Genomic DNA, 27,290 nt, shown 5'->3' with positions numbered 1-27,290 from the left:
TAGAGTGCTTGGAAATCCCTGAGTTTGATCCCCAGAAACAGGTCCCTCTCCTCTCACTGTGCCATCGGGGTGCCCCCTGGGCCTATGGCAGCCTGTGCCCAAGCAGTGTTATGTCATCTTGTTGTTCCTCAGCATTGAAACTGGGTGGAATCCTTGCGATGCTGAAAAGTTGCTCTTTAATCTTGTTAGTGCTTTTCACATGGATTCATTCTGAATGCTTTATAAAATGTCAGGCATAGCTTACTTGCCAAATAACAGAGAGAATGACGATAGTGTGTGATGCATCCGAGTCATTTCCCAGAACAGTACCAGAAGCACGGGGAGTATGGAAGTGCCTATTTTGTTAAGAGTCCGGAAATAATGATTTGCTGACAGGCCTGATGAAGTAACTTGTTTCTGCTCAATTAAAAAATCCAGAATAATGGATTTTTTAATTTGTGAGATAGTTACCTACTTTTGTTCTTTTTTTTTCTTTTTGGGTCACACCCAGTGATGCTCAGAAGTTACTCCTGCTCTGCATCCAGGAATCACTCCTGGTGGTGCTTGGGGAACCATATGGGGTGCCGGGGAATCGAACCCAGGTCAGCCACATGCAAGGCAAACGCCCTACCTGCTGTGCTATCGCTCCGGCCCTACGTACTTTTCTTAATGGCTGTCTTGCTGCTTTTTTTTTTTTATAGAAGAAGCATATATTTGCTTATCTAGAATTTAAATTCCTTTAAACATGCTTAAAGAATTTACATGTGAGCAGACAGGATTACTGATTCAAGGTACTGCAACATAGAAAATATCAAGGATTCTTTGAGAAAGTTTCTGTTCATCTTGTCGCCCCATTTTTTGATGGGGTTGGATGTTTTCTTCTTGTGGAGTTCAACCAGTACTTTGTATATCCTTGATATCAACCCCTTGTCAGATGTGTATTCGGTGAATATACTTTCCCATTCTGTAGACTGTCTTTGTATTTTGATCACTTTTGTTCTTTGGAGGTGCAGAAGCTTCTTAGTTTAAGATAGTCCCATTTGTCTATCTCTGTTTTCACTTGCTCGGCCAGTGGTGTGACATCTTTGAAGATACCTTTAGCTTCAATGTCATGGAGGGTTTTGCCAACATCCGAGTGGCAAAAAGGCACATTAGAAAATGCTCTACATCATTAATCATCAGGGAGATGCAGATCAAAACCACATCTCACACCACAGAGACTGACCCACATCCAAAAGAACAAAAGCAACCAGTGCTGGCACGGATGTGGCGAGAAAGGGACCCTCCTTCACTGCTGGTGGAAAATGCTGACTGGTTCAGCCCTTTTGGAAAACAGTATGGACGATTTTCCAAAAATTAGAAAGTGAGCTCCCATTTGACCCAGCAATACCACTCCTGGGAATATATCCCAGAGAGGCAAAAATGTATAGTCGAAGTGATATCTGCACTTGTTTGTTTCATTGCAGCACTGTTCATGATAGCCAGAATCTGGAAGAAACCTAAGTGCCTGAGAACAGATGACTGGTTAAGGAAACTTTGGTACATCTACACAATGGAGTACTATGTAGCAGTTAGAAAAGATGAAGTCATGAAATTTACATACAAGTGGTACTACATGGAAAGTATCATGCTAAGCGAAATGAGTCAGAAAGAGAGGGACAGACATAGAAAGATTGCATTCATCTGGGGAACATAAAGTAACAAAATGGGAGACTAACACCCAAGAATAGCCGAGATAAGTACCAGGAGGTTTACTCCATGGCTTGGAGGCCAGCCACACGTGCTAGGGGAAAAGGCAGCTCAGATAGAGAAGGGAACGCCAAATAAAGGATGTTAAGAGGATCCACCCAAGATGGGAGAAGCATGCTGAAAGTAGACTATAGACCGAACATGATTGCCACTCAATGCCTCTTTTGCAAACCACAGCACCCAAAAGGAGAGAGAGAACAAAAGGGAATGCCCTGCCACAGAGGCAGGGTGGGATGAGGGGATGGGGGGTGGGAGGGATACTGGGATCCGTGGTGGTGGGAAATGGGCACTGGTGGAGGGATGGGCACTTGATCATTGTATAATTGAAACCCAAGCACAAAAATTTGTAAGTCTACAACTGTACCTCATGGTGTTTTACTAATAAAAATTAAAAATATATATATATCATGGATTCATCTTTTTATCATAAACATAATGCATGCTCATTTTAAACCAATTTTTAAATTCATCAAGATAAAGAATATAAAATTTTCCACCCTATTCCAGTATTTTATCTTGATCTTTATTTTTAATTCATAGGTTTTGTACATTTATTTTGATGGCCTTTTCTCACCCTTAGACGGAGCTTTCACTTTTGACTTTTCTTTTTGGAAGTGCCCTCTCCTTTTTTTTTTTAACTTTGAAGCCATTATTTCAGTGACTGTGCAATATCGATGTGCCATGATTTAACCTAAGTTAATGTCACCAATAAATGGTCCAACGTGTCCTGAGCCACGGATGTCTGTGCCATGTCCACACCTCTAGCAGTAAAGCCCAGGAAATTGTCTAAATGATCACCAACGTGTCCTGAGCCAAGGAGAACATTTAGAGCATTTCCTGGGCTTTACTGCTATAGGTAATGTTGGAATGGGTGTGTGTGTGTGTGTGTGTGTGTGTGTGTGTGTGTGTGTGTGCGCGCGCGTGCACAGGACTTTAGAATAAAGGCATTGATATTGGGTTCCTGGGTTCCAGCTTTTTTCTGGGCGGTTGAGCACGTGTTCCCAGGGGTGCGGTGGCGCAGTGATTTCCCCCAGACACTTCCAGTAACTCTGCAGTGGTTGTAGCATTCTTTTCTTTTCTTTTTTTAATTTAATTTTTATTAGTGAAACACCATGAGGTACAGTTGTAGACTTACAAATGTTCGTGCTCGGGTTTCAGTTATACAGTGACCAATTACCCATCCCTCCACCAGTGCCCATTCTCTACCACCACTGATCCCAGTATCCCTTCCCCCACCTTACCACCTCACCGCAACCCCTCCTGCCCCGCAGGGGATTCCCTTTTGCTCTCTCTTTCCTTTAGGGTGTTGTGGTTTGCAATAGAGGCATTGAGTGACCATCAAAAATATGGAGCGCTTCATGAATTTGCATGTCATCCTTGCACAGGGGCCACGCTGATCTTCTCTGTATCATTCCAATTTTAGTATATGTGCTGCTGAAGCAAGCATGGTAGCGTTCTTTTCTACCTGCAGTTTTTTGTCATTAGAAACTTAAGCTTTTACCAGGGAGAGAACTCAGTGATCAGAGGTGCATCTTTTGCATATACAGTGACCCAGGTTCGAGCTCCAGCACACATGCCTCTTGCCCCAGTACTACCACGTGTAACCCTGGAGGCCCCAGCACACCTCTGGGTGTGACCCTGTTCTCCCAAGAGCCTCAAAGCTGCCTTATGGGCCCCCAGTACTGCTCATTCCAAAGGGCAATGAGCCTGCCCCTGTTGTCACATTTCACAGATACTGACATGCTCAGAGCTAATTGTATGCTTTATGCCTCAGCAAGTTCTAAAAACCCTTTAATTCTGAAATAATTTTTGACTTGAAGGAAAGTTGCAGAAATGGTATAAAGGATTCCTGTGTAGCCTTCATTCATTTAGATAAATGCCTTGGAGCAGAGAGATAGTGCAGGAGTGTAGGGCTTGCCTCTGCACATAATTGACTCCCTTCCAATCCCCAGCAGCACTCAGAGTGATCCCTGAGTGCAGAGACAAGAGGAAGCACCACTGGGCATGGCCCCTCAAAAAAATAAGCACAAAGATAAAGGTCTTAATCACACTCGCTTTATTGGAACCTTTCCATATCAATAATCTTTTTCCCGTGAACTATTTAAGAGTATTTTGCAGACATATTACCTTTTTTTAGCCTCTAAAAACTTCAGCATTTGTTCCTGAAACTAAAAACATTTTTATATGACCATAGTATAGTTACTTAAATCAGTAATTAGCATTTGTACAAAACTATTTAATAATCCCAGACCTCATTCTAATTATGCCTGGCATTCCAATAATATCCTTTACAGCGAAAGAAATAAAAATGTTTCCTGTTTCACAATCCAGTCCTGGATGACATTCTACATTTAATTGGCAATTCTCTAAGTCTCCTTTTAAAATGAACCATTTTTTTTAGTCTTCTTTTCTTTTTCTTTGTGACATTTTAGAAGAACGGAGCTCAGTTATTTTGTGGAATGACGTTCAGTTGCAGTTCCTCACTCAAGCCCTCATGATTAAATCAAGTTTGCCCTTTTGGCAGGAAGACCACAGAAGTGGTATGAACGTGGCACAGGCCTCCTTGGCTCAGGACATGTTGGACCATTTATTGGTGACATTAACTTAGGTCATTTGATCAGGGTGGACCTTCAAGTATCTCCACTAAAGTAACTATTCTCCCCCTTGGAATTTTGACATAAGTATACTGTGAGGAAATAATTTGACTTCATATAAATCAGTCTGGGCTGGAGTGATAGCACAGTGGTAGGGCGTTCGCCTTACAAGCAGCCAACATGGCCGAACCAAGTTCGATTCCTCCGCCCCTCTCGGAGAGCCCGGCAAGCTACCGAGAGTATTTGATATGCCAGACACAGTAACAACAAAGTCTCAAATGGAGACGTTACTGGGCCCGCTCGAGCAAATCGACGATCAACGGGAGGGCCTTTACCTTTACCTTTATAAATCAGTCTGTTCCTCGCCGAACTCTCACCTGTACTAAATAGCTGTAATGTTCGTGGGTGGTTGTCCCACACAATTATTAGGCTGCCAGTTGCTAAGTGGCAATTTTCTAATTCTGTCATTTCTTACATTTATTCGATGGCCTTCTGCTCTATAGATGAGCTTCCTTTCTGCTCCCTTTATTAGTTAATAGCAGTATAGAAGCAGGGTATCTTGTTTTATTCTGTCTATAAATATGCCATTGGTAATCATGACTGTTACTATTATTATTAATTTTGATGCTCAGTTTATCTCGCACTGGCCCTTGAAAGCTTGCTGCCTTAAGCTAGCTTCTCTGTCCTCCTGATGGCTCACATCATTCTGGGAGTACTGGTTTGAATTTCTGGCACAAGAAGATTTTTCAGGCTCACCTTGATACTTTTCCAGCTATTTCTCCTAGGAAGTCGGGTTCATTTTAATCAAGGATTTCTAACCAGCATCTGGGAACTAGGTGTGTGTGGAGCATTGTTAACTGTTTATTCACTACTTCTCTGTCTTCTCAGTGGATAAAAATAGAAAAACTCCTATTCACATACATACTCCTCTCTCTCTCTCTCTCTCTCTCTCTCTCTCTCTCTCTCTCTCCTCCCTCCCTCCCCCCCACCCCCCCACCCCATCTCCCTCTCCCTCCCCCTCTCTCTCCCTCTTCCCCTCAGTCCCTGTCCAAACCTCTCACTGGATCAATTATAAATCAAGAATCATTACTTCTACTTCCCATGTCCCCCAGCATCCCAGGATTCACTCAAGCTCTCCCTCTTTGTAGCCTCCTTTCTCTGATGGGGAGACAACTGGCTGCCATCGTCCATATCCGCAGTAGAGACATTCTTATGTTTAATTCTAGAACGCCTGTGGAGGAGTTTCAGAATTGGTAATGCATACTACCACAAAAAGGAATCTGCAAGCCCTCGAAGCAAGTCAACTTTTTATGATCTGTAAATTATATCTCAGTAAAGCTGCTTACAAAATATTTGCTAGTCAGAGTTGAATATTTGTTTCTATTTCTTTGTCTTCATCCCAAAACATCAAAGTCCAAATATTAGATTCAGACACTGCTGCAGTTGCTTCTGTCCTTTCGTTAGCATGTCTGTGTTATTTATTTAAAATGAAGTTTGGTGTGTCTGTTGTGTTTGTCTTCAGAATTGGGATTTTCTGCTTCCTTGCAGGTTATTTTTGAGTGTGTGATCTATTAAGAAGGTTCTAAAATTCAAAATTACCACAAAGAGGTGTCCTCCAAGACACAGCTCCAAGCCCTGGGCCTTCCTCCTCCACCCACTGGTGTCACCAACCGCACTAGTGTGCAGTGGATCCTTCATTTCCACCAAACAAGCTCTTGTAAATACATTTCTTGTTTTCCTTCTTTCCTGCACAAAAGGCACATGAGACTGTTCTGTAGCTTGCCTTTCTTAGCCTCTTCTGAAGACCCCCCCCCCGCTTAGTTCCCGAGACCCGTTCTTATGATGTCACAATCCCGCAAGCCCCACCTTCCTGCGTGAGCTGCTTCTGTATATGTTTGTTTTTAGCTTTGTACATTTATTTGTTTTTATTTTTGTTTTTTATTAGTGAATCACCGTGAGGTACAGTTACAAACTTACAAACTTTCGTGTTTACATTACAGTCATACAACGATACAATGACCCATCCCTCCACCAATGCCCATTCTCCTCCACCAATGATCCCAGTATCCCTCCCACATGCGTTTATGTTTTTATTCCAGAGTTCTTCATCACTTTCTGTTAGTATTATCAGTGGGTTTTTCCTTTATTTTCATATACCTGAGCTGCTTATCATTTGTGTATCTGAAGGCAGTTTTTAAATTTATGGTTTGCCAGGCTTCTTAAAGTCTGTAAAAGTATTTATTTCATCGAACTGGGGAAATTAAAAATTAATCTTGACATGTTTTCTGCTTGATTCTCTCTGCTGCCTGTCTTCTGGGACCCTAGACATTCATCCCAGGTCCTGGATGTAGCTCAGGGCTAAAGTGCACTCACTGCCTATATGACTGGGAGTCAATCAATCAATCCCCAGACAAAGACACTTGGACACACATTGGAATAGCCGAATGACATCAACCTGGGGCTCACTGGGGCTCTGGTATTCATTTTCATCTTTGGTGGGTGAAGCTGTTTTGGGGCCACACCTGGTGGTGCTCAGAGCTCTTTCTGGTTCTGTGTGACTCCTGGTGGTACTTGGGGGGCCCTGTGGGGTCTGGGATTGACCCAATGTCAGCCCCAGGCCAGGCAACCTCTGTTCGGTCTGTCTGGCCCTCTTTTTTTCATCTATTTCTCTCTTTGGCACATAGTTTATTTTTACTCCCTCATTTATTTTTGTAATGGTTATTTTTGGATTTGACTTTTTCTCTGCTGCTTTAAATACGTTTCATAGATTTTGAAATTGAAAAAAGAAAACTGGGAGCAGTAGACGGAGTGTGCAGAGTACTTGCCTTGATAGGACCAATCTGGGTTCAATCCGCGCCACACCTGTGGAGTTCCCCCGAGCACCACTAGGAGACACCTCTGAGTGCAGAGCCAGGAGGAAGCTCGGAGCACTGCCGGGGGATATGTACCCCCTCAAAAGGCGGGGGGGGGGAACAGCCTTTTTCCACCCACCCCCTTTGTTGCTGTTGTTGCATTGGCCAGGTGTCAAACATGAACGCTTCATGGTGGTGCCCGCTGGGGGGAGGGGGGTCTGTGTCCGATGTCACACACATGCTGCGCAGAGGCTGCAAACTCTAACTGTGGTTCTTGCACTCACTGTGGAGAAACTGAGGGCTCCGAGGAACAGCTCTTCAGGAACCATGCCCAGCGCACATGGACAGCACTAGGGGTCCTACTCATGGCTTCACACTTGCAGGACAGGTGCTGTCAACCTCTGACCCATCGCCCTGGGGCCAGAGCCATCTTAAAGGAAATGATTTCAGTTTCTTTTTTAGTTCTCCACTTTCCCGTGAGTTAATAGATGTTACTTATCTCTAGGAAGATGGACCTTTTTGGTTATTAATTTCTAGTGTTATTTAGTTTAAGATCAGAGTGGGGTTTTTTTGGGGGGTACTTTTTCTTAATTCATGGCTTTCTTAATTCAAGTCTTCTTAGTAATTTTTTTTTTTTTAGTATTTCATGCTCATTTGAGAATGTGTCTTCTCTAAGATCTCTATTGATCATGCTGTTTGGATATTTGTATATTCTTACAAATGCCTTATCCGCTGTACTATCGCTCCAGCCCTTTTTTTTTTTGTCTGCCTCATCTAGCTGAGTGGAGTGAATCAATGTCTCCAGTTGCCTGTTTCTGTTCCTACTACCTTGTATCCTGGTTCTGTTGTTCACCGTGATCGTTTCGTTCTGCACATAGTAATGGCCGGGCATTGATGATGATCTTAGTGTGAAGGGATGTCCTTGGCTGGAGTGGCCATACAGAAGTGCAAGTATGCGCCTTGCATGCGTCTGACCCTGGTTCAGTCCCTGGCACCGTCCGTTGCCCTGGATGTCGCGCCACATACTGCCCTGAATACAAGCAGAGTGAACCAGACAGCCCCTGGTGGTGCTCCTCGAGGCGCCTCGGGGCCTTTGCAGCAGCCCTTCCTCTGTTTCACACTAAAGTGCTTGCCCAGTTCATTGAGAATCTCTGGGAAGGAGAGCACTGCTTGGAAGCCCCTACCCCTGCTCCCCCAAAGAGAGAGACGGCCTTTTTGTCATGTGTAACGTTCCTTACATGAACTGTACTTCTTTTGTTTGGGGTCACTGCCTCTCCCAACTCTTGTCAGTCCATCAAAACCAGCCGGGTGCACCCCTCAGCCCAGGTCCCCCTGTGGCTCCTGCCTGAGACATCGCTGGTGACTCCCGTGGGAGTTATTTCCATGACTCAGAGGTTTGTTCATTTAGGGTTTTTTTTTTTTGCTCTTTTACTCCTCTTTAGAGAAGTTCTACTAGATTTTGCTTTCTCTTAGATTTTAGACACCCAGGTAAATAATATTCTATTGCATTAAAGTTTTGTAAACAGTACAGACTATCTCAGTGTTATACAATTACATAAAGTAATTTCTCTGACTTCCCACAAATAACATTTGTTTTTTAATTAATTGAGGTATAATTTACATGGAGTAAATGATGCAATTTAAAGTATTTCGGCTTGATGAATTTGGGCATGGGTACATACCTCATTAGCACACTCGAGATAACAGTTTAGTTACCCTTGTTTTCCTCATGCGGGACCAGAGCGATAGTACAGCAGGTAGAACATTTGCCTTGCATGCGGCCGACCCAGGTTCAATCCCCGGCATCCCATATGGCCCCACAAGCACCCAGGAATAATTCCTGAGCGCAGAGCCAGGAGTAACCCCCTCCCCCCACCAAAATTTTCTTATGCCCCTTTGTAATACACCGGTTTCCAAGTGACCACTGATCTGCTGTCACTGTGAATTAGTTTGCATTTTCTCTAATTTTTTGTAAATAAAATTGGTATAGTTTCTTCATAGAGCCTAATTTTGAGATTTATGTATGTAATTTGGGTGTGGGGGCATTGGGTGGTGGCTGAGAGAGAAGTTGATTCACTGTATACGGTGAATGCCTTTGGGTATCAGGGCTTAATCCATTAACAGTGCCCATAAAAAAGCTAGTAGGCTAAAGGCACAGGGCCTGTGTTTTTGGTTTTTTTTTTTTTAATCTCTTCTACTCCTTAACATAAGTCTACATAATTGGACAAGTTATTTAGTCATTAAATGCCTCACTCAAAGTGGAGACAGTATAGAGTGATTGAGAGTAAACCATGAATATAGAGAATATACTTAATTCCATTCCTAAATACAGGGTTCTAGTATGGGAGTTATTTGAGTTGTATATAAATATAGTGACCAGCATCTTCCTCATATTCATGACTATTCATGATAGGTATCTGAATGGTCAGGATATTCTGAAAAAAAAAGGCTCTTTTTTTTTTTTTTTTTTGATGATGAGAGATAGCTGGGAAATCTTCTGGAAAAGATGGACTCTAGTTTTGGAAGATTACCCAGGTCTAGTTTTCATGGACATGGATCAGAAAAATTTGCTCCTCCAGGCAGAAGGAAAAACTTGAGCAAAAACAAATTGCAGATCATTTTTAAAGAATATGAAGTAGTTTGAATTAGCTGAAGCCTTGGAAATATGTCTTAGTTAACATCTTTCAGGAAAATGAGAGACAAAGCATTGATGGGAAGAAATGATGGGAGAACTGTGGGTCAGAGGGCTGGAGAGATCGTCCAGGATTTAGGGGGCCTGCTTTGCACATAGCTGGCTCTGGTTCAACCCCCAGCACTATCTATGGGCTCTTGAACACATGTGGTCTCCTGAGCACAGAGCCAGGAGTAAATCCTGAGCACTGGTAGCAGTGGACCAACCCCTACATCCACGGCTCCCCAGAAGAGAAATATGGCCAGAACTAGGCAACTGTGCCCAAGGAGACTCCTGCCCTCCTCCCTCCTCAGACACTTCACATGCACCTCCCTGCCCAGCATCTCTCGCCTGCCACCCCCAAATGCTAGACCATGTAATTAGGCTGTTTTGTGATGCTTGTGCTGTGGGGCATTTATGCTGTGATGCTTGGTATTGGGACTCATTGATGCATTCCGTCAAAATCTTAGTACCAGAGAAATGTCATAAAGATTCACACGCCATCACCTTTTAAAACAGTGGCTTCTGTAGGGGCTGATACATTAAATAGCATGACAGCAGAAGTATAGACTGTTCAATATACATGCATTTAAAACATTAAAACTAAGGACTTGATTTTGTTGTTGCAGTGCTAGGGCATCAGAGAGGGTGGGGTTGCACTTGTCATAGTGCCAGTGATCATGCTTGACTATGTAGGGTGGTGCCAGGGATCAAACTCAGGGTCTCACACCTGCAGATCATGTGCATGAAGGACTTTGGAAGTAATTTCAGAGAGAGTACTCTCTAGTTGTCCCATTTTGGTTGTTTTTTTCCCCCACAAAAATGAAACCATTTATCAGGACTTTACATTGATCTTTAAACTATTAAATTGTTGGGACTTACCATAATCATTTGGTCATCATCTAGAGATGCAGGATATTTAGTAGCGTTTGTAATGCTGAAAAGGGAATGAAGTCTCAGCTACGTGTTTCACTAAAATGATCAGAATGAAACTGTGATGCCGACGGAAGTTGGTCTCCCTGAACACAGCCCCTTTGTCTCCGTCTGTCTGCCTAGGAAGGAAGCCCCACAGTCACTCCAGTGCCCGTTTCCTTGAGAGCCTCTTACAAAGAACCAAGATGGGCAAGGTGGAGAGATAAGGCACCTTTCAAAGTCGCTGTGTCAGTGCTACAAGGAAGATGCATTCAATACTTAGCAATTGCTTTTATTCTGTTGCTGATTATTTTTATTCATTGGTTTTGAGTGTTCTTACCTTAGTAGAGCATTGCCTTGTGGGTAGTAATCTCAGATTTTCCTTTATGGAAGCTCTGCATTATCACAGTGATCATCTTTATTAGCAGTTTTGTTTTTTGGTTTTTTGTTTTGTGAGCATATGTTGACTGCCAAGTTTCTGTGTAGATCCCTTGAGCAGTGTTGTTTCTGTTCTAATTCCCCGAAGCCTTTCTTGGGTTGTCCCAAGTCTTTACACCATACAGTTTTTCTCACGCTTATTAAGTGTTTGTGCTTGAGCTAGTGGGAAAATTGACTTGATTTATGGTAGTCTCTTTCAGACGATAACTGCTCTTTTGAGTGTGATACACAACGGTGGAAGCAGATTTATCATAGCTGGAGTGACACTAACAACCTATCATTTGAAGTTAAATTGCACTCCCAACAGTCAAGCCCAGTGACACCTGATGCTATAGTACACACACAGCAGGGAAGGAACAACCAAACCTCCTAGAAGCCATTCCTGTGACAGCCACGGGCTTCTCGTAGAGAAAAACGCACGAGCCCTTCCTCCACTCATCCCTTCTCTGTACGCACGAGTGTGGCGCTGAGCAGTGCGTGTGCTGAGAGTTTGACCACAGCAGTGACAGTAATGGGGGAAACAGGCTATCTGGGAGAGGGGCAGCAGTGTTGGACTCTCAGACAGAGGAGGGGGAGGTTGCAGATCTGGAGAAAATCAACATAAACTTGTGACCTCAGATTAGAATTGGAGGCATAGCATACAGGCAAGCTTGTGGTTTCCAATATATAAAAATAAACGTGGGGGTGATATTTAATTATACATCTTTATAGCTGTTAATATAGAGCAGAAGTAGGGAACGTGGGGCTGGAGCGATAGCACAGTGGGTAAGGCGTTTGCCTTGCACACAGCCTACCCGGGTTCGATTCCCAGCATCCCATGTGGTCTCCTGAGCACTGCCAGGGATAATTCCTGAGTGCAGAGCCAGGAGTCAGCCCTGAGCATCACCGGATGTGACCCCAAAAGCAAAAAAAAAAAAAACAAGTAGGGAATGTCTTTCCTGCCAAGGGCCATTTGGGTATCTCGAACATCAGTGCTGGGCCTTACCATATGGACAGACAGGCCATAGGCAGCTGACAAGAGGCGCCTGTCTGCCCGCCATGGAGGAGAGGTCAGACCCATCATGTTGTGGGCCTCAGATGGCCAGATGTTCCCCCACAACTCTTACAGAGAGATGCGGATATCTGTGTGTTTATATTCACATTCACATGTATACATGCACACAAACTCACACAGTCCCTGGCTACCTACACCGTGACCCCCTACCAGTACTGTTGCACCCCTAATCTCCAGACCTTGGTGTCTCCTCAGCAGCTCTGGACAAGGGGAGCCTGGAACATCTTATGCCAGAAAGTAAGAAAGTTCTCAGAGAATCTTAGGATCGTGACAAACGGGAACTAAAACCAGCTCAAAGAACTCCCACTGACTATATCTGGGATAATTTGAGCAAGAGAAATAATATGAGGGACATGCTATAACCCTGTGAATAAAATACGAATCCAAAGATTTCTGCTGATGTCAATGGATAACATAGGCTGAACCAAGAGAATTCTTAGCCTTTACAGTAGGATGTACCACTATTAAATGTAAAATGATGAAAGTTTCAAAATCATCATTTGGCAAGCATCATAGTAAAAATTTAATTTGATGAAATAATTTACTACAAAGAGTAAAACCGTCCTTGCAATGGAGAAAAAACCTGGCCTACACCATCTTAATTAATCATAATAAGCATCAGTTATGGCACAAATGGAATTTGGGCACCATTTGATAGGATGAAAAGAACACATTATCACTTCTATTGTATTCCTGCCAAAAATGCATAATTTGAATCTAATCATGAAGCATATCAGACAGATTCAATGATTAATTCTACCAAAAAACTGGCCAGTAATTTTTTTTTAATTCTGTGGGAAGTCAGTGATTGAGGAGAAATGTTCAGGATAGAAGAAAACCAAAGAGACTTGCCCCGGGGTGCCATGTGTGAGCCCCGTTTGTTCCTTCTGTTAGAAAGGATGTAGCTGGGGCAAATGGTGGCACTTGAGGCTGTGGATTGGGTGCTAGTGAGTCATGCACCAGTGTTGATTCCCTGACACTTCTGGGCACGAGGGTAATGGAGGAGAATGTTTCTGTAGCACTGACACCAGATCTCAGGGTGAAGCAGCAACATCCTGGAGCCAACCCACAGATGGTCCTGGAGGGGAAACGTTTTAAAATTATCTCATTTTTTTTTCTTTTTGGGTCACACCCAGTGATGCTCAGGGGTTACTCTCAGTTCTGCACTCAGGAATTGCTCCTGGCGGTGCTCAGGGGACCATATGGGATGCTGGGAATCAAACCTGGGTTGGCCGCATGCAAGACAAACGCCCTACCCGCTGTGCTATCACTCCAGCCCCTATTTCAGATTTTTAAAGATAGGAAAATTAATGTTCTTTCAGACATACCACCACCCAATTACTTCCTTCTTAAACCACAGATAATTTTTTTGATTAACAGAGCTACAGCAGGATCATTTCCATGCTGAAATTTCTGCTGCTTGTTGCATATCAAAATAATCAGCTTAAGAAAGTAGACTATAGACCAAACATGATTGCCACCCATTGCCTCTTTTGCAAACCACAACACCCAAAAGGAGAGAGAGAACAAAGGGGAATGCCCTGCCACAGAGGCAGGGTGAGATGGGGGGGGGGAATGGGGGGGAGGGATACTGGGATCCGTGGTGGTGAGAAATGGGCACTGGTGGAGGGATGGGTATTTGATCATTGTATAATTGAAACCCAAGCACAAAAATTTGTAAGTCTACAACTGTACCTCATGGTGTCTCACTAATAAAAATTTTTTAATGAATGAACACAAATACCAGAAAAAAATAACAAAAGAAAAAAATAAAGGGTAAAAAAGTAATCAGCTTAAGATCATCCTCAGGAAAGAACTCCTATCCCTTTTCATATACTTGACTTATACTGTCTGCACACAAGCACCTAAGACTAGTAAAGAATTTTAAAGTGAGTGTGTAACCATTTATCTATTAAAATTTCTAAGCTTAGAGCTTACAAACAGGCAGGATTTAGAAAGAGCCAGGCTGCCTGTTGAAATCCTGGCTACCATAGATATTAAGAGATTTTCTTTTTCTAGACCTCCATTTCGTCACCTGCAAGTTTGTAGGAAGCATGATATTAAACTCACAGGTCTGTCGGCCAGGGCTGCGGGCTCAGGAGGGACAGTACGGCAAGTAAGGTGCTTACCTTGCACACAGCCAATTCAGGTTGAATCCCTGGCACTCCAGATAGTCCTCCGAGCACAGAACCAGGAGTAAAACCTGAACACAACTGTTAGAGATCTGGGCTTCAAAAGATGGGCTTAAGTTGCTTCTGTGGGAATTTCAGTGCGTCCTGCAGTGTGTTGTGTGATCCGGTGCTCTGAAGAGGCTGGAAGGGACCCGTGGCTGCCTTTCTAGAAAACCCTGGGTCTGTGAGCACTGGCCTCAGAGCCAGCACCAGAGGGCAGGATCTGCAGCAAGTCCCCATCCACACTTACACGGAGGGGGGGGGGGGTGAGGACATTGATTATTCTGGCTGTAAAAGTGTAAACCTTTATCCCACTGAAAGGTCACGTGTATTTTCTCTCTAAGAGAAAATTGCCTCGCTTTAGGGAACCTTTAGGTGTTCCTCTCAAACGAGGGAGTATGGGCCAGTGACAGGATTTCTTCAGCGCTGGGAGCAGGATCAGGAGTCTTCCCGTTGCTCATCCTCCTCTTTGATTCCTTCACTGGGTCTTGCAATCCATACTCGCCGGGAACTGATGGCGCGCGAGGTGTTGGCATAAGGGGGTGATGGGTGAAACAGCGCCTTTGTGGCTGTCTCCCATCCCTACTGGGTTTCTGGAAGCCCGCGCAGAGGCGCACACCTTAAGGCACACGAGCCTGTGCCACAGCGTGGTGCGTGGGGAGCAGATTGGGCCCTCGGTGCCTGCAGCTCTGCGGGGGGCCGGCTGCAGGCTCTGGCTGCTCACGGGTGCGGGTGCGAGTGTTGGGAAACCGGAGCTGGGGGTGTGAGTGGCCCGGAAGGAGAGGGATTGTCCCCGGGAGCTGTCGCGGTGCCGACTGGCGGCGCACAGGGAAAGCGCGGCCTGGGCTCTGCAGCGCTGCCGGGACCCCAGGCCAGCCGCTGCTCCACAAAAGAACTTGGGTCCCCGCTCGGTGCCGAGGATGCGCCCGCGGCCCGCGGGGCGGGGTGCCCGCGCCGAGTGGCCGCCTGTGCGCGCGCGCCCGCGTGGCCCGTGGCGAGGGTTTCCACGGGGCCGCGCGTCGGGGATGTATTTTTAACCGCTTGACTCAGAGCCTGTCAGATGATCGCCCCCGAGCTGCGGATCGCAGTCCCGCGGAGGCGCGGGGGAGGCGGCCCGGCGCGTTCAGGGGCCGGCTGGGAAAAGGGGAGGGACCTGAGCCTCGCGCGGGAGGAGTGCGCGCGTGCCGGTCACTCCGGGCTCCGCCGCGCAGGGCCGCCGCCGGACGCACGGGGCGCGTGGGTGTGCTGGGGCCGCCGGGGACCGGGTCCCGCGGGTCGCGTCGGGCGCACGGGGCGCCGCGGACCGAGCTTCTCTCCCGCTGGATGCTGCTGCCTGGCGCCGGGAGCCTCTCACCATGATCGATAGCTCCAAGAAGCAGCAACAGGGCTTCCCCGACATCCTGGCCGCGGGGGACTTGGAGCCCCTCAAAGAGAAGGAATGCCCGGAGGGGGGCAACCAGAAAAGTCTCAAGGAAGGTCAGTGTGCAGCGGGGCGCAGGGGCGAGCCCGCAGCCGGCGGCCCCTGCTCTCTGCCTGCTGAGTGCCTCCCCTGCCTCTGTCCCTCTCCTGCCTCTGCCCATCCCGTGCCTCCCCTGCCTCTGATCCCCCCCCCCCGTGCCTCCCCTGCTCTGCCCCCCATGTGCCTCCCCTGCCTCTGCCTCCCCCCTGCTCTTTGCCCCTCCTGTGCCTCCCCTCCCCTGCCTCCCCTGCTTCCCTGCTTCTGCCCCCGTGTGCATCCCCTGCCTCTGTCCCCGGGTGTCTCCCCTGCTCTCTGCCCCCTCATATGCCTTGCACCGTACAAGTTCTCGGAACGGACAGGAGCGGGCTGCCTGCTCAGCCCCTGGACTGCACGCCAGGGATTTTGCAGTAATACGTGAGGGTGGCGGGGGGGGGGGGGGGGGGGGGGGGGGGGGGGGACTGCCCAGCCGCCCGCACTTCAGGGAAGCCCTCCTGGTCTCCGTGTTAGTGAATTTTCTCATGTTCTCTTCGATTTTTTTTCTGATCCCCCTCTCCCTTTTCAGGAGAGGCCATTTCCTTTCAGTATTATTCTGAACGTTGCCTCCTTAGGCTTACAAACACGTCATTCCAGGAAAAATAAAATTCCAACCACCCCCCCTCCAGTGAACATGCCTGTGCTTAAAACTAAGAAGGTACCTAGCGCTTTCTTCATGAGTCCTCGAAATGACAGTGTTACTTGATTATAATTTACAGACCTTGATTTTTGTTTTATTTATTTATTTGTATTTGTTTTCTAAGCATGTTGCCTAGTTTTGTGGGGGTTATTTAATGCCGGGAAGCTCCAGATTGCTGCTGGTCACCTTTAGTCACCACTGCCTGGGCGTTTCACTGATGGATTGGAGAAAATGGCCAGAGGTGCGGAGCATGTTTGGTCCCTGTGTGCTGACGGGGGAGCAAGAGCCGGGCTTGGGCTCGGTGTGCATCACTGTCGCAGTGGAGAGCCAACCCCTAGCCAGGGCTAGAGAAATACAGAATCCCTCAAGTTTTCCCTCAGAGTGAGATGTGAAGGTCACCCCCTCGCAGTGCCTGTTCAGTTTGCAAACGTGTGCTCTCGTGCTCTTTGCAGGAAGAATCCCCACCGTCACCCCCTTCTCATTTATCTGCTGTGAGCCCCAGCCACCAGCTGCCCCCGCCCCTCTTCTTCAGATAAATATGCAGTTATCTGTCAGAGTACCAGTTTGGGCTTCTCCCAGAGGATTAGACCTCCCCCCACCACCCTCAGATATTTGGAATCCAGGGATGTGATGATGGACTGTTGCAGATTTTAAAATAATAATAAATTGGAGTTGAACTTAGTAGAGTTGAACAACTCTTGGGTACGGATAGAAAAAAAAATCTCGATAGAAACAAACGGCACAATGAAGTAAAAATAGCTGTTGCCAGGAACTAAACAATGGGGTCGCCTCTTGGCGTGCACAGCAAGCCTGATTGCTGTTCTTATAAAATCAGTACCAGGGGGGTGTTTGGGACACATGGGGAGACTCAGGGAGGGAAATGTCATGTTTTTAAAATCATTTTAAAAACAAAAGTTAAGGATTATCAATGCATCATTTAAATCCAAGCGTTAAACTACTGTTAATGCCACAGATTTAAAAATAATTTTTGTGCTGCTTGGAAAGCTGAAGAAGTCAGGAAAATGCAGCAGGATACATCAGATGTCATGGCATGATATGTGTGCAGAGAGCAAGGACCACATTAGAGGGACAGGGCAGGAGGCCCTCCCCCTGCCAATAGGAACAGCAAGTTGCGTGGGAATCAGTGATTCCCAGCCATGGAGCTGTGCTTCCAGCTGTTTGCATGCAGTGCATCTCTCGTGCCCTGGACATGCTCTCTGCTCAGAGCCTGCCTTCTCTCATTCGTCCAGTGAGGTAAAATCCTGTATCCTTTGTGTTCTTTCAGATTCCCAGGTTTAGTGCCCATTCTGCGTCCCCCCCTCCCCTTTTTAGTCCCTTTACTTAAAAATCATGTCTAGATTTACAAAATAGACAAGTACTCGCTATTTCATATGAAGAGAATGACATGCATCTGACATTTATGACATGCATGAAGCAGTAACTGGAAAGAAATTTCCTAATTTAAAAAAATCCACAGGCATGATTGGATAACAAAATTCATCTATTCCGTCACAGTGCAGACATGGGTTTTTGCTCTGCAGCTCAATACAACTTCTTCGAGAGATTAGGTAAAAGCAGCAGCACACACAAAACATACCCGGTGATCTGTTACCTCAAAGGAAAAGGTAGTGGCACCAAAAGAAGATTAGACCCTAGTTTCTGGAGAAATTTTGCAGGAAGAGGCTTTTTGATGTGGAAAATAGCTAGGCAGCGTTATCCTGAAACTCACTGTGTCACCTTCACGGTGTGCAGATGAGCACCAGGAGGAACTTATCAGGTGTGCGAAGCTTAGCAGGGACTGGCCGTGGCTGGCCTCCATCTGCCTGGCGGCCATGGGCCATTCGTCAGTTGAATTCATCCATGAAAAGTTGATTATAGAGAAGTTGTTTAAACAGTAATACTCCCTACAGTCTAATTACACCCTCTGCTGTTTGGTGGAGAGACAAATGAGCAGGTGACAGTTGGAATGTCTCACGTGTGAAGGCACATTAAGTTAAAATATTGTAAACTAAACAACAGTGTTTAGTTTCCTGCTAAGTACTAGCAACATTGGTTTTCTGATTTCTGGCTCACATGTTTCCAGAGACTGGGGAGGGGGAGAAAAAGGGATAAATTTGGTGGTTTGGGGTCAGAGAGAGAAAGTACAACCAGGAGGACGCTTGCTTCACACACAGCTGACCTGAGTTCGATCCTCAGCACCCCATACAGTCCCCTCAGCCCTCCTAGAGTGATCCCTGAGTGCAGAGCCAGGAGTAAGCCCTGAGCACTGATGGGTGCGGCCCCAAAACAGACAGAATTGATTGGTGGTTTGTTCAGTTCACATACACAGAGCTTTGGTCGCTGGTGATTCGGACATGTGGTGTCAGGAAAGCTGGTTCTCGAGCAGTGCCTCTGCGTCTTGTTGTACTGGGATATTTTAGAAATTCTGTTATTGTTGACAGTGCTAGTTGGCTGAAACTGTCATTAGGGGGGAAAGCAGACTCTGTAAGTAAATAATCGTAGGTTTCAAGAGCTTTTGTGATACCTCAAGAAGAATTCTTGGTAATACCCATTGAAAATTTGGGAGAAAACTGTTCCAAATGTCAGTTGCCTCAGAATAGCTGTTATCACATCCCAGAAAATTGTTGGGATACCAAAGCATCTCATCTCATGTTAATATTCCCGCAGACTTAGAAATAAATATCTACTCGTGGTTGTATTGATTCTTTTCTGTCTGAGTGAGAACAGCAATTGGTCTCATTAATTAGGAAAAGGGACTTCTTTCTGAGGCTCTCTCCTTTTGTCAGAACAGCCTCTGACTCCTCCAGACACTGCTAGAACATTTTCTCATCATGTTCAATATAGATGATATTTCAATTTTTTTTCTTGTTCTGCAACTAAAGGAGGATATTACAAATTACTAACTCGACAGCTAAAGCATTAGTAATTATGAATTTTGAGGGGAAGCAAATAAGTTGAAACGATTTAATTCCGATAAGTGGTTTAATATGAGTCATTATTGAGATAATGAATCACAGTGCCAGTGCTGCCAACTAGTTAGATCACATATTTATCAAAGACAAACATGAGCAAATGGGCTTCAAGGGGGAAAGTTAATTAGCTCAGTAGCTTTCTGTTAGTGAACATAAAATAATGCAGAAAGCAAAATGGGTTGATTATTAATTACTTTGACTAACAGCTCGAAGAAGCAACCTGTGAAACTCCTTATTTTTACCTAAAAGCTTTTTTTTTTTATCAAAGCACAGCCCAAGGTGAACTGGACAGCTATCCTGGTCAGCTCCTTCTCTTGTGTGGTTCAGCCATGGGGTCTCGGGTGAGAGATTTGGGGGACTGTATTTCCGGTTCCACCAAAAGCACATTATTGACGGTTGAGGTGAAGTACAGGAAAGTCAAGAATACATCACAGAGCGAACAGTAGAGAAGATCAATGTGTTGTGATAGATCTGTTTTACAAACAACAATACATATTTGTCTAAAACATCCTGAATACTTATACTGGGAAAAATAAAACCTTTACTAAAGCAACAAAAGCATTTTGAAAGGTGAAGATTATCTCATACTCTACCTATGCTGATCATCAGCTCTTTTCATTCGAATCTAAAATAATTAAAATGAAATAAAAGCTCCATCCCTTTAGCCACATTTTCACTTCCCAGGAGCCCCTGTGGTTGGCAGCTGCTGGCCGGAGCAGTAGATGAAGCAAGTCCTTCACTGTCACCTGGCTGGTGCTGCCGCTGCCCACCCTCCCCACGGCCTCAGCCCACAGCTCCCTCCTCCCCGTGTACTGCAGAGCAAACGGGTCCTCCTCATGCTATCCCCGAAAGAAAGTCACTCGTTCCCGTCAGCTAAAAGTAGTCTTCTCTCCTCTGTACATTTCCAGGAACATTATCTGCACTTTTGCGGCATTGTACCTTTTACCGTCGTGATACATGTATGCACCGTTTCCACTCTGAGATCATCATATTTCTTAGAGATGAAATCATTATTTGCGTCAGTTTTGTACCTCACACTTAGCATCCCACATCTCTCAGGCACATTTTCAGGTAGCAAGTCTCTGAGGAGTAAGTCACTCTCTCTGCCTCTTCAATAGAATACTGGAGCTTGGATGTGCAGATAGAATCACAGACTGACAGTTCATCCCAAATGTACTGCACTAGCCTTTAGGCACAGTGGAGATGTATCAGCTTGTGTGCAGAACGGTCCCTGCTTTTCGGAATTGGAATTTATCCTTTGACTTTGGTCATCTGCCGCTTCTGGCTCTCTCTTCTGACTTTCTACTCCTAGTCATCCTTAAATGTGCACCAGATTAGCAAGATGGAATCGTGGAATCCTGGTTTGATTGTTGATTTCAGTGAAGATTTACCATGGCATAGTGGAAGGAACAGATGAAGTCCCAGCTCTGTACCTAAAGCACACGAGTTTTGAAGCATCGGAACATTCTCTCTCTTTTTCTGCCATGGCTCTACCTCATTGACCGTGTTACACAAATAGCTCTCCCTAGATTAATACGGGGCATTTGGGTTTGGTCAAGGGGAACCTCCCAAGTGGTGGTGGTGGCACCTTGGGGCCCCTCCTGGTGAAGATGGGTCCTGCTGAATGGACCTGATGTGCTTGTGCTTCCTCGGCCTGGTGACTTGGGATGCTCGGGCCCTGCAGCGCAGGGATAGACAGAGGACACAGGGTGCCAGGGATTGGACTCAGGCCTCCTAGCTAGTTGAGCTCGAGTTGTCTCCCTAGCCCGTCAGTTATTAAGTTTGGAGGAGGGAGCACTCGAAGAGAACTCCTAGAGAACTGTGGGTGCCGGAGGCTGGAGCCTGGAGTCCACACCTGCAGAACAAACGCTCCAGCTGATTGAACCATCTTCCTCGCCTAATTAATATTTTTTAAAAATGAATTTGAAGGCCAGGGGGCACGCTTTGCCATTACCTGACACTAGTTTTCTCCCCAGCACCCAGGTTCGATTCCCAGTATCCCATATGGTCCCCCAAGCGTGACCAGGAGTAACCCCTGAGTGCATGAACCAGGAGTAACCCCTGTACATTGCTGGGTGTGACCCAAATTTTTTTTATTAATTTTTATTAGTGAAACACCATGAGGTACAGTTGTAGGTTTACAAATTTTTGTGCTTGGGTTTCGATTATACAATGATCAAGTACCCATCCCTCCACCAGTGCCCATTTTCCACCACCAAGGATCCCAATATCCCTCCCACACCCATCCCCCCATCCCACCCTGCCCCTGTGGCAGGGCATTCCCTTTTGTTCTCTCTCTCCTTTTGGGTGCTGTGGTCTGCAAAAGAGGCATTGAGTGGCAATCATGTTCAATCCATAGTCTACTTTCGACATGCATCTCCCATCCTGGGAGAATTCTCCAAACACCTTTTATTTGGTGCTCCCTTCTCTATCTGAGCTGCCATTTCCCCTAGAATGCCCGGCTGGCCTTTAAGCCATGGAGTAATCCTCCTGGTACTGATCTCAGCTGTTATTGGGTATTAATCTCCTATTTTGTTACTTTATGTCCCCCAGATAAATGCAGTCTTTTTATGTCTATCCCTCTCTTTCTGACTCATTTCATTTAGCATGATACTTTCCATGTAGTACCACTTGTATGTAAATTTCATGACTTCATCTTTTCTAACAGCTACATAATACTCCATTGTGTAGATGTACCAAAGTTTCTTTAACCAGTCATCTGTTCTTGGGCACTCAGTTTTTTTCCAGATTCTGGCTATTGTAAAGAATGCTGCAATGAACAAACAAGTGCAGATGTCACTTCGACTATACATTTTTGCCTCTCTGGGATATATTCCCAGGAGTGGTATTGCTGGGTCAAATTTCTAATTTTTTGAGAATCGTCCATCACTTGATCACTTGATCACTTGATACCCCGTTACTCATCGATTTACTCGAGCAGGTGCCAGTAAGGTCTCCATTCATCCCTGTTGTGTGCTAGCGTAACTCAATGGCATCTGCTCGTTCTAGGAATATGCAAAGCCTCAAACCGATCATTCAGGGTCTTGATAAAGAAGTCTGACCATCTTGTAGGTGGGCATCCACGCGATCTTTTGATGTCCCGTGGAATCCAGTCAGTAATGGCTCTAATCCAGCGGTCATCTTTAAACCTCATTATGTGTCCAGCCCATCTGATTTTTGATGTCTTGGCAAATGAGACAGCGTCCCTGATTCTTGAGCGTTGACAGAGATCGGAACTCCGGATTCTATCTCTTATTTGAGTGAAGCGTGATATTCCAAGCATAGCTCTTTCAGTTCCTCTTTGAGAGATCTGAATAGCGTTCTCATCCTGTTTTCATAGAGCCCAGGTCTCTGAGGCATATGTTAATGCAGGAAGAACAGTGGAATCGAAGAGATGTGCTCGGTTGGAGCTGGAGGTTCTTTGTCCTCTTAGTTATTTCTTCAACGCTCTTGAAGGCATTCCAAGCCACTCTCTTCCTCCTGCGTAACTCAGGTGCCAGGTCATTCATCATGTTGATTTCTCAACCTAGGTATATATAACTGTTGCATTCGGAGATGGTGGTTCCATTAAGAGTGAATGGAACATCAGGAACAAGACTGTTTCTCATGAACATTGTCTTTGTGAGATTCAGTTGTAATCCGACCTTTCCACACTCACGGTTGAAGTCAGTTAGCATTTGTGCCGCTTGACTGATGTTTGGTGTTATTAGAACGATGTCATCAGCAAAGCGGAGGTGGTGTAGTTGCCAACCATCTATCTTCACTCCCATTCCTTCCCATTCCAGTCGTCGCGTGATGTTCTCGAGAATCATCCATACTGTTTTCCAAAAGGGCTGAACCAGTCGGCATTCCCACCAACAGTGAAGGAGTGTCCCTTTCTCGCCACATCCGCACCAGCACCAGTTGCTTTTGTTCTTTTGGATGTGGGCCAGTCTCTGAGGTGTGAGATGGTATCTCATTGTGGTTTTGATCTGCATCTCCCTGATTATTAATGATGTAGAGCATTTTCTCATGTGCTTTTTTGCCATTCGGATTTCTTCTTTGAGAAAGTTTCTGTTCATTTCATTGCCCCATTTTTGGATGGGGTTGGATGTTTTCTTCTTGTGGAGTTTAACCAGTATTTTGTATATCCTGGATATCAACCCCTTGTCAGATGTGTATTCGGCGAATATCCTTTCCCATTCTGTAGACTGTCTTTGTATTTTGGTCACTGTTTCTTTGGAGGTGCAGAAGCTTCTTAGTTTAAGATAGCCCCATTTATCTATCTCTCTTTTCACTTGTCATGGAGGGTTTTGCCAACTTTGTCTTCAATGTACCTTATGGTTTCCGGTCTGATGTTGAGGTCTTTAATCCATTTTGATCTTACTTTTGTACATGGTGTTAGGCAGAGATCTGATCCCATTTTTTTGCATGTAGCTGTCCAGTTTTGCCAGCACCATTTGTTAAAAAAGCTTTCCTTACTCCACTTCACATTTCTTGCTCCTTTATCAAAGATTAGGTGATCATATGTTTGGGGGGAGATGTCAGTATATTCAACCTTGTTCCATTGGTCTGCAGCTCTGCCTTTGTTCCAGTACCATGCTGTTTTAATTATTATTGCTTTGTAGTAGAGTTTGAAGTTAGGGAGGTTGATTCCTCCCATTTTCTTTTTCCCAAGACTTGCTTTAGCTATTCGTGGGGGCTTATTGTTCCATATGAATTTCAGGAGTGTTTGCTCCATTTCTTTGAAGAATATCATGGGTATCCTTATAGGGATTGCATTGAATTTGTACAATGCTTTGGGAAGTATTGCCATTTTGACAATGTTAACTCTCCCAACCCATGAGCAGGGGATATCTTTCCATTTTCTCATGTCCTCTTTTAATTCCTGAAGTAGCGTTTTGTAGTTTTCTTTGTGCAGGTCCTTTACTTCCTTAGTTAAGCTGATTCCTAAGTACTTGATTTTCTGGGGCACAATTGTGAACGGGATTTATTTTTTTCATGTCACTTTCTTCTCTCTCACTGTGCGTATAGGAAAGCCTTGGACTTTTGGGTATTGATTTTATAGCCTGCAACTTTACTATACAAGTCTATTGTTTCTAGGAGTTTCTTGGTGGAGGTTAGAGGGTTCTCGAAGTATAGTATCATATCTCCAAGAGATACCGAGAGTATTCGATATGCCAGACACAGTAACAACAAAGTCTCCAATGGAGACGTTACTAGGCCCGCTCGAGCAAATCGACGATCAATGGGAGGGCCTTTACCTTTACCTTTAGTATCATATCATCTGTGAATAGTGAGAGCTTGATTTCTTTCTTTCCTAACCAGCCCTGAGCACCACTGGGTATGATCCTGGAGGGCCCTGTGCCCCAGGGCCCAAGCAGTGCTGCAGCCCCCTCAGGTGGCCTCAGCAATGACCATCAGCCCGGTGGGCCGAGGGTCACCATGAGTAACCTCCAGCTTCCTGGAGCACTGCTTGCAAGGTTCAGAATAAAGAAATAACTTGAAAGACCTGGAATGTGTTGTAACTTAGTGACAGAGTGCATATGTCTCATATGTTTAAGGCCCTGGTTTGAGCTCAACATTGCAAATAATAGTAAGTAAGTAAAATTGAAAATTAAGATGTGGTTCTTGTAAGAAATTTCTATAATACCTGGGTATAAAGGGGAAAAGTAAGCAATCCCTCTTATCAGATAAGAGCTATTGTTTTGTTGGGTTTTATTTGGGTGGAAGTGCATACCTGGCCACACTCATTGGCCCCCAGAGCCATTTTCTTTATTTTAATTGGCTTTGGGGTTGCTTTTTGTTGTTTGGGCCACACCTGGCATTGCTCAGGGGATTTTATGGGTTGCCAGGGATTGCAGGCCTGGGTTGGCTACATGAAAGGCAAGTGCCCTACTTACTATACTACCTCTTTGGCCCCTGAGTCAATGTTTCTTTAAGAGAGAGTTCCTCCTTGGAGCTGGAGAGATAGCACAGCAGGGAGGGCGTTTGCCTTGCACACGCCGGACCCGACTTCGATTCCCAGCACCCCTGAGTACCGCCAGGAGTAACTCCTGAGTGCAGAGCCAGGAGTAACCCCTGTGCATCGCAAAGCAAAAAAAAGAGAGAGAGAGTTCATCCTTCTTTTGAGATGAAATTGTATAATTTTATTGCAAGTAATTTTCATTTAATTTGGCAGAAATTTTAGTGTGTCATGCAAGAGGTTATAAATTTCTGTAATCCTTGGGATTCGGGAAGCTCACCACCTGAAGAGCAAAAAAAGAACTAGATGATGATAGAGGAGTTGAAACATCCTCACACACAGAAGAGTTAGCAGGAGAAGCCTCAGGCTTCAGGCCAAACAAGTGGACTCTGAAAGACTGTCCTGGTGTTGTGACCCCAGTGGTCATCAGCCATCCACGGTGAGCCGCCTCTTCCACAGAAAAAACCCTCACAGCCTCTTCTCTCATCTGCCCACCATGGCCTTGTGCCAGAAACTTAAATGGGAGTTATTCTTGGCACCTCCCTAACTTCCTCCTCCTAATCCATCACCAGATCCTGTTATTTTCAGTTTCATTTCAGAAATTTTTCGTTTTTAACAGCATGTATATCCACAGTCATCACACCTGTCTAGGTCCCCTTCTTCAACCAAAATCTCTAAAAAAAGTTTTTAAATAATAGAAAATTTGGGACCAGAGACGTAGCTCAGTAGTAGAGCACTTGCCTTGCGTGTAAGAGTCTGGGTTTGATCCTTGGGCCTCCTGAAGTCAAACGTGGGAGGTGGCCTGATAAGAGGATAAAGTACATTATCAAAGGTCTTTGTGTGAGCTTTAATTTTGCTTATCAAATACCGACTTTTTTGTGTCAGTCACAGAGCAGGTGTCAGTCACAGTGCAGGTGTCCCTATTGTAACCTATTGTAATACTGAAGTACCATCAGTTCAGAACATTAGGTAGGTTTGGGATACAGAGTACTACAAACTCACATCTGACATTCTACTCACCACCATCCAGTTGTCTCTACTTAAGAGCTGTTGGAGCCCCCCCACCCCCCCACGGGAGAGCATCGTTCAGTGGCATCCGAGGTGGCATCTGAGCCGTCCCCGCTGCACACACTCTGTGATGGATTTCCATGGCACGTGGGAGGAAATCCATGTCTCCAGAAGTGCTGTCACAGGCTCCTTCTCCCGCCACTCTCTCCCTGCCCACCCACCCCCCTCATTGTCCTAAGCTAATGCAACTCATCTTTCCATAGGTCACTTCTGGCAACACCTTCTTACAGTCTTTCAAGCCACTGATACATCTTTATTTTTGTTTCTTTTAGGGGGTTATTATTTATTTTGGGGATTTCGGTCCAAACCCAGTGATACGCAGGGCTGACTCCCGGCTTGTGACCAGGGATCACTCCTGGCAGGCTCAGGGGACCATGTGGGATGCCGCAGACCAAATCCAAGTTGACCTCGTGCAAGGCAAACACCCTGCCCACTATGCCATCATTCTGGCCACTGACCCAGCTGTCGGTGAGTCTGAGAGTCCTCGTGTACCTCCATCCCAATTATTTTCCCCAGTGATCATCTCCCCTTCTAGACTGTAGGACCCAGTGGGGAAGGGACCATGTTTGTTTTGTTCACTGCTGTCCCCGTAGCTCATGACATGTGCCCTTCACCCTGCAAGCTCTCTCAGAGGAGGACAGTGCCTTGTGGGGGTCAGCAGGGAAAGCATCCATGGACGCATCTGGTCGTCTTCTTCCATCCCATCGTGGGGATGGAAGCCTATCAAAATCACCGCTGTGTGGCTGTCTCCATG

The 27,290-nt window shown here is 45.5% G+C and overlaps 1 protein-coding gene and 1 non-coding gene across 3 annotated transcripts in view; one reads left to right on the top strand and one right to left on the bottom strand.

Moving 5' to 3' along the window:
- MRTFB (myocardin related transcription factor B) overlaps positions 1 to 27,290 on the top strand; it is a 163,683-nt gene that overhangs the window by 86,164 nt on the left and 50,229 nt on the right. The window contains exon 1 of one of the 2 annotated variants that reach the window (XM_056122199.1): positions 15,725 to 15,896. The exons of the other annotated variant lie outside the window; for it this stretch is intronic. Coding sequence (XP_055978174.1) covers positions 15,776 to 15,896 — 121 coding nt within the window. The 5' untranslated portion in view covers positions 15,725 to 15,775. Of the gene's footprint in view, positions 1 to 15,724; positions 15,897 to 27,290 lie in introns of those variants that run through there. 2 annotated transcript variants of the gene reach the window in all.
- Positions 3,069 to 3,171, bottom strand: LOC130031155 (U6 spliceosomal RNA). The gene has a single exon (XR_008793617.1). It is a non-coding gene; the product is annotated as a U6 spliceosomal RNA (small nuclear RNA).

This window comes from Sorex fumeus, unplaced genomic scaffold (assembly GCF_029834395.1).
Source record: "Sorex fumeus unplaced genomic scaffold, SorFum_2.1 ptg000045l, whole genome shotgun sequence".
Lineage (NCBI taxonomy): Eukaryota > Metazoa > Chordata > Mammalia > Eulipotyphla > Soricidae > Sorex > Sorex fumeus.
The sequence above is the reverse complement of the archived record's forward strand: the minus strand, read 5'-3'. Positions and strand labels throughout refer to the sequence as shown.